The sequence below is a fragment of the Lathyrus oleraceus genome, chromosome 5 (genome assembly GCF_024323335.1).
Source record: "Lathyrus oleraceus cultivar Zhongwan6 chromosome 5, CAAS_Psat_ZW6_1.0, whole genome shotgun sequence".
Lineage (NCBI taxonomy): Eukaryota > Viridiplantae > Streptophyta > Magnoliopsida > Fabales > Fabaceae > Lathyrus > Lathyrus oleraceus.
This window is the reverse complement of record NC_066583.1, coordinates 364,911,599-364,919,621: the sequence shown is the minus strand read 5'-3', so window position 1 is coordinate 364,919,621 and position 8,023 is coordinate 364,911,599. Positions and strand designations below refer to the sequence as shown.

At 39.3% G+C, this 8,023-nt stretch overlaps 1 protein-coding gene across 1 annotated transcript; it reads right to left on the bottom strand.

Annotated features, from left to right (window-relative positions):
- Nucleotides 1–350: 350 nt before the first annotated feature.
- On the bottom strand, nucleotides 351–5,041 carry LOC127084736 (uncharacterized). The gene is made up of 2 exons (XM_051025241.1): nucleotides 2,451–5,041; nucleotides 351–681 (listed from the first exon to the last, which is right to left on the bottom strand). The coding sequence occupies exon 1, from the start codon at nucleotides 4,790–4,792 to the stop codon at nucleotides 2,624–2,626; it is 2,169 nt and encodes a 722-aa protein (XP_050881198.1). The 5' UTR covers nucleotides 4,793–5,041; the 3' UTR covers nucleotides 351–681; nucleotides 2,451–2,623.
- Nucleotides 5,042–8,023: the final 2,982 nt, after the last annotated feature.

The window sequence follows — 8,023 nt, the reverse complement described above, 5'->3', positions numbered from 1 at the left end:
AAACTAAAAGGTGGGAAAATATAGCATATACAACTAATGAGTTATGTCCAAACATCTATTGATTTCAAGACAACAACTGAAAAGACTCTCAAAATTCAATTCTCAAGCCTTAGATTTCATTTGACTAGTTGTAAACAAGAGAAGATATAACAAAACTGGAGATGGGATTAATCTTTAGTAATCAGAAAAGTACATATCATTATATACAAGAAAAAGTGATATATACAATTCTCCAGCTTAGAATGATTACAGCAATTGAATGGTTAGCTAGCTCTCTACATGATACACAAAATTGGCATGCTCAACCGGTATGTATACTAACTAATTGTTAGGGAGAAAACAAAAAAAAATGGAAGGTGGGAAACATATGATACAACAAAGAGCCAATAAAAAAACGGCGCATAATCAACATCCTCTGCTAAATCCTAGTACATCATATTTCAAACAATATAAGTTCTAAATAGTCTGCAACATTTCAGACTTCTCAACAAGTTAAGCCCATTACATCAACACAATGGTTTAATCAAGAGCTAATAAAAACATAAATTCAAATCAAAAGTTCCACTTCTCAATGTAAGAAAAGGATTTTGTCATGACTTGGCTCTCCAATATTGATGGCACTTGATCCTCAAAGCAACCCAGGTGTTTGAATGAACAGTTTCCTTTCTCAGACAATTGTCCCTACACAATATACGAGCCCATAACAATAATTGGGGCAGTTAAGATGGCATTAAAAAAAGGGGTGATAGCGGGTTTAATTCATATAAAAGGGGGGTGGGGGAACTATCACAGTTCAGTTAAACAGCACATCAGAAAATTTGAATTGTGAGAAAGTCAACCAAAACACAAACACCACATGCAATTTACACCCAGAAGAACATTTAACTTCATCTTTGCCTAGAAATCTTGAATAAAAACAATATGGGAATGGCCATAACCCAAGCATTCCATCCTCCAGTACTTGACATCTTTTGCATGTGCATAAATGGCTTGAAAGTATGGAGACATAGTTTTCAACCAAATTTTCAGATCCATGTTCAAAGCTCCCAGTTAGGTACTTCCCACGGGAGCAATTAATACAAGGGGATAACTATGGGTGGCAAACGGGCATGCTCGCCCCGTTTAGGTCCAACCCGCAAACACTCCCAAAAAAATAGGGCGGGACTTAAAACCTTGGCCCCTCCCACAAAAAAAAAAGAGGATGGGACGAGGTGGGACGAGGTGACCCTGCGGGCACTGCACCTCTAAAGCCTAAAATAGCAAAAAATAATGTTAATGCAAAAAAATGAGGGTGAGACGGGGCAAGCCGCAAAAAAAATGGCGGTCATATTAGAGGGTGTGGGCAAAATAGGCATGCCCAGCGAGCCAGGCCCGTTTTGCCACCCCTAGGGATAGCCATTGTAGTGAATTGTACAACAAACATGTTACCACAAATAAGACTTTGATATGAAGTTATTATGACCACATGATTAACAAGTGCATTTCTGCCAAATTTTATTGTTTTATATACAGAAAGTTACAGCATCAAGACATGTGCATTTCTGCCAAATTTTATTGTTTTATATTCAGAAAGTTACAGCATCAAGACATGGGGGAGGGGGAGTGGAAAAGGAAGCATCCTTGTAAAATTTCAATTCAAACCTGTAACCATTACCAGCACAATGTTGTTAATTGGCAGTTTATGGCAGATGGCCAAAATTCCACATATAAATGTGGAATCACGGCCTATAGTCCTGCCATGAACAGTGGTGCTTCACAAATTGCCAATGACGGCTAGCACAAAATCCTACAGGCTATTCTGTCATGCCGCTATTTAACAACACTGTACCAGCATCCACATGTAGAAATTACATAACTAGAATGACCATACACATAGTTGACTCAATATTCTAAATCCCTTTGTTTGCTTAATTAACAGAAGAAAAATTGTGTTAAATGCATGTTTCTACTTTCTAGCAGAGGACATTCAGAATTTTGGATTTCAATTCTATCAAACATTAATAGTCTAACAGCCACTTGGTTTTAACAAGATTAATAAACTTAGTCAAGTAAGGCATCATATAGCAAATAAAGACAAGAAAAAAACAGCATTGTCACATACTGGAATCATATGCAAAATAGTACCATGTAGCTTGGGGGACAAGCAAGAAAGTAATCCTTCAACATAGACATAATATGAAAATGAATGATGATTCTAAATTATAGAAAAGTAGATATGAACAAATGAAAAACTACAGTGTAATTTAACATATGGAAGAAAGGAATTTTAAATTTAAAAATTATACTGCCGAAAAACTTGTTTTGTATTTAACCTAAAATTGGATGATGAGAAGCTTTTAAATTGCAGGCTATAGTATTTAAATCATAATAAGCATAGCAGACAAGTGTCACAATGCATTATAGGAAGACATGTACAATAACCAAGCAAAGAAGGGAGTCTGAAAACTAACCACTTTCACAAGAGAGCAAAACTACACTCCTGACAAGATGCAACTGGAACAAGTGAATGAAATAAAACAGCTGCCCAACAACTTCTGGGTGAAAGAAGCACCAAGAAAATCCACACAACCATGACAAATCCTTATTTTCCAGCAACTATTTTTCCCTTCAACGAGGGAAAGAATTACTCGGAGGTCAGCCGCCTCCTCTTCCCATAATCAGCATCTTTTGACCTAGAATGGTGTTCCTCATCCTGTGATAATCTTGATTTACTGTGAGTCCTAGACGACCGTCCCCTTTCCCACTCATCCTCATGCTCTGGTTCACGGTCTCTATACCTGTGATGATCTGCATATCTGTCCCTATCTTCCCTGTATCTGTCCCTGTCACGATCTCGATCACCCCTTTCGCGCTCACGGTCACGATCACGAGACTTTTCTCTGTCACGGTCACGGGATCGTTCTCTAACCACCACTTCTCTTTCCTCGCGATGCTTTCTTTCTGGCCATTCAGGATCATGTCCCACTTCTTTTTCTCTAGGTGCATCTCTCTCATATCCTTGATCTCTATCATCCCTGTACCTTCGCTCAGAAGAACCAGACCAGTCCCTTTCGGATCCTCTATCTTTTTCCCTCGTGGTATTCTGCCACCCAGGTCTATCATGACTCACCTCACCACCATATTGATGCTCTGATGCAGCTTCCTCCCCATAACTTGACTCCCCAGCCCTGCCACCACCAGGTTCTTCACCACCCCATCCGCCCATATTTGGATCCGGCCACATTCCCATATTGGGACCTTCCATACCCGACGCAGGCATCATCCCCATTCCATTCACAGGCATCCCTCTTCCAAAAAAGGCGGGATTAACATGAGGTGCTACTCCAGGCAGACCAACACCTCCAACGCCAGGAAATGAAGGCATCATCCCCGAGAACGGAGGCGCCGGACCACCTGGATAGCCTCCAAAGGCTCCCATTCTACCCATGGGACCACCAAATGCAGGATCAAAACCCTGATTCATCATTGACTGAGGATGCATCATCGGCGGGGCACCACCAATACCCTGTCCGAATCCATTTCCACCATTACCCATAATACCTCTGCCGCCCATCCCACCACCTCTGTTCCTCATTGGATTAACAGGCCCTCTATTCCCCATCCCAGGATTATTCCCTCTCCCCCAATTACCTCTTCCATAACCTCTATTATTATTATTATTATTCCCATCTCCACCTTGGTAGTTACCACCCGTCGCAATATTACTACCACCGGGTTTAGCCCCCACATCAGCAGGCCCCCTCCTTCCCTGATTAACCCCTCCGGCAGCTTGATTCACCTGCTGATTCCTATTATTCTGAGCCTCTCCCATTTTCTTAACAGTAAAAGGCGAAGCAAAAGCAACAACACAAGGCCTCCCGTTAAACAAATAACCATTCATCCCTTCCTTACAAGCCGTTGCGGCATATGCTTCATAAAACTCAACCTGACAATACCCTTTGGATTTTCCACTAGCTTTCTCATCAAAAAACCTCACCTCCTTAACTTGTCCATACTTGCAAAGCTCAGCTTCCAGCTCAGCATCAGTAGTCCACCAATGCAAATCCCCCACAAATAATACAGTACTTCCTCCACCTCCTCCTCCACCAACAACAACACCACCACCTTCACCTCCTCCAGTATTAACACTATTAATAGCAATCACATTATTCCCAGCTCCATTTCCTCCAACCCTATTAAGATTAACCCCTCCAACAACACCACCAACACCAACACCAACACCTTGAACTTGTCTCACCAAACCATCATTTCCAACAACACCACCATGTTGTTGTTGTTGCTGTTGCAACTGCACACCCCCCTGTACTCCAACACCATCATTGCCTCTCTGCTCTTCAATTTCACTCAATTTCCCAGATGCTTGACCTAGTTCAACCCTAATCCCACCACCACCACCACCAATCCCCGAACCCGATCCAACTCCAGAATTACCCCCTCTAAACCCTTGATTCTGAAACCCATCAACTCTCCCAGAAACCCTAGATTCATCCCCTCCAGCAACAGTACCCAAATTCCCATCACCACCACCGACACCAGCCACCGCAACCCCACTCGGATCCTTTACAACAGAACCCGATTGAACCTTCTTATCCTCACCACCATCATTTCTAACAGCCGAATCATCGTTTTTCCGCAACGATTGAAGAAAACCCTCGCCAACATTAACATCGTTGTAAAGATCTTCGTAATCATCATCCTCTTCCGCTAAAAAACCATCGTCAGCCACCGCTGATATAGCCTCGTTACGGTGGAACTGATCCATAGGATCTCCGCTCTCACCAGCTTCATCCATTATCGAGGCTTTTTACCACAACTTTTCTTTGAAATAACAAGAACGATTCTTGTTTTTAGGGTTAAGAGCGTAGAGTGAAATTAGGGATCGAAACGGCAGCGTATAGAAGGTTTGAGAGAGAGAAATATGCGTGTTGTAGAAGAGAAAAGAAGAGAAGAGTCAGACACAACACAAAGCGAAACCCTAACGTAAGAAGTTGTCCACTCATCTAATCCTCTTTGTCATTGTTATTAGGTTGCTCACAGTGTTACTCTTGTGTCTACTATTTTTATTTTTTCACTTTGTAGGGTTAAAAATGATTTCAAAACGCTTACTTCAGTGAAAATTTTAGAATTAAATTACATCTACTTTAATATCAAAATAGAGAAATATATTTATTTTACATGTCTCTTTTATGGAGTATGACATTTACACTTTCTTTCTTTTTTTAAATATTTATGATAGAAAATGATAATATATATAAGCATGCTAAATATTTTTTATTTTTTTAAATATTTATGATAGAAAATGATAATATATATAAGCATGCTAAATATAAGTATTTACCTTTCTATGTGAGTATTTTTTTTATTTTATCTAGTTTATACAGATGTGAGGGGTTCATTCATTATTTTAAATATTTTAGATGTTCGTTGATTTATCATTTTTATTTATGATTGTACTCGTTACTTTGATTTACTTGCTTAAACAAAAATCGAAAGTTAGTAATGTGGTTTCTCAATTTCTCTTTATGGTTGAAATTTAATTTGAGGATTTGGTATGATATTGTCAAGGATTACTTTAATCATAATCTTATTTCTTTGTGTCAAAATGAATGTATCATTCACGAGTCTTCATGTGTTAAAACACTCTAACAAAATGGCATTACTGAAAGAAAAATGGGCATTTGTTAGACGAAACATGTGTCATGATATTTCAAAATAAAGTTCCTAAGAAATATTGAGGCGAGGTAGTTTTAAGTTCATCATATCTCATAAATTGTTTGCCCTCTACTATTTTTGCCTCCAAAACTTCGATGGAAGTCTTATACTCGTTTTATCCTAATGTGTCTACCTCTAGTAACCTCACTCCTATGATATTTAGGTGTACATCATTCGTCCATATTCATAGTGATGGTAGAGGGAAACTTGATCTTAAAGCCTTAAAGTGTATCTTTATGGGATATTCTTCCATCCAAAAATCACTTTCCAAGCAAAACTAGCTCTTGATGTCAACATGAAAGTTGTTTGAAACGTCATAAAGAGTAACTTTGTTCTTGAAATCATTTTGATATGACAAAAATTGTAGGAGATGGGGTCTAGGGAACCCCAGTTTTGACTAGTTGACTTTCTCTGGTCAACCACCTTGAACCAACTTGCAAACTTGAAGTTCTTTTGATCTTTGGGACTCATGGAGGATTATATATGCATAAGATGATATGGAGTGAAGTATCCTTTGAAATATTTGACCAAATGTTGAAGAAACTTGTTGAGGAAGTCACACAAGAAACCCGGATGAATTAGGGCTTCTGGGGCAAACAAGCTTTAAATTCTTGATCAAAATGATAAATAAAGATCATGAGGATCCATATATGATGTTTAGAACCACTGTGAAACATCTCTTGATTGATCTCTTTGCACTGAGGGTCTCAAACCCTAGTTGTGAGTTTGATAGGGCATAGGTGGAAGCACACACTACCTACAAAAGAAATAAAGCTATACATTGACATATTTTTAGTATTTTGGTTAGTAAACAAAGAAAAATAAAGTATGATATAATCAAATGTGCTTGGTGATATCTTCCAATGCAAACCCAATGAATGAGGTGTAAGGAGGATGTCAAGGTGTGGTCCTAAAACCAATGCAAATGATGAGATAGCATGAGATATCTTAGGGTCAAAATTGGGGTCTTACATAAAGCTACATTAGATATCAAGACTTTAATTCAAGTTCAAGACTTCACACCTCAAGTCAATACAAAACACTGTAGACAGACTGGACAATGGACTACTATTTAAGACACGATAAAGGTCTAATATAAATACTTGTCAATTATGATTCGAGTTATGCACCATGAGCCTTAAGCAACGAAGAATTATGAGAATGATTATTCCTACCCTTATATAGAGTACCTTTGAGTACGGGGCATAGGCCCTAGCTACTCAAAGTATCTTCCTTCGGTAATAGACTTTAGTGTAATTCAAATCAAATGATTGCCAAGTTCTCTTCTTCACAAGCAACATTGCATCATCAAGATCAACAAACAAAATCTTCTTCAACACTTGTTAATCATGATAAGATTTATACGCCACGAGCCTTAAGCAACACATAATGATGAGAGGGATCATTCATATCCTTGTCTAAAGTATCTTTGAGTACGGGGCGTAGGCCCTAGTTACTCAAAGTACTCACCTTCGTTCATAGAATTTAGTGAAATTCGAGTCGAACAATTGACAAGTCTGCTTCAACACTACAATCAATAACCACAATGCTCACCCGCAAGCCACACACCCTTTGGTTTAAACACCACTTTTCTGGTTTAAACACCGGCCCTTTGGTTTAAACACCACTTTTTCGTTTTAAACACTAACCATTTGGTTTAAACACCATTTTCCAGTTTAAACACCAACCATTTGGTTTAAACACCATTTTTGCAGTTTAAACATCGACCTTTTGGTTTAAACACCACTTTTCTGGTTTAAACACCAACGCTTTGGTTTCAACACTGTCTTTCCAGTTTAAACACCATTATTTTACCACCCATTGGTTTTAACACCACTCATATTACCCCTTTGGGTTAAACATCACTACCCGGTTCAATCACCACTTGCCCACTTCTATCCTATCCTTTGGTTTAAACATTTGTCCCTTTGGTTTAAACACCATTACCAGGTTCAAACACCATACATTATGTCGCATCCGCGAAAAACAACCGGCGGGCAAAACAAAACAAACAGAGCTGTCACTGTGCGTTATTTATCCCAAAAGAGGGAAAGGAAACGCTCGAAGTAAACCTGGAAAGGAAATGGTCTTGCGACCGGAGATGCAAGGATCGGGAGTCGGTTACGCAAGGGGAAGGTATTAGCACCCCCTCACGTCCGTCGTACTCGACGGGATCCACGCTCAAAAGAATAGAATAAGGTTGCTAAATAACTGCTCAAAAAGAATGCACGCATACTGGAATAAGAAACACAGATTGAAGAAGAGGGGAACGGGCTCGCTAGGATATCGCATCCTATGCCTATGTATCTCA

What these genes read in the sequence shown, in the direction of transcription:
- LOC127084736 (XM_051025241.1), bottom strand. Translation starts at nt 4,792, where the DNA reads ATGGATGAAGCTGGTGAGAGCGGAGATCCTATGGATCAGTTCCACCGT.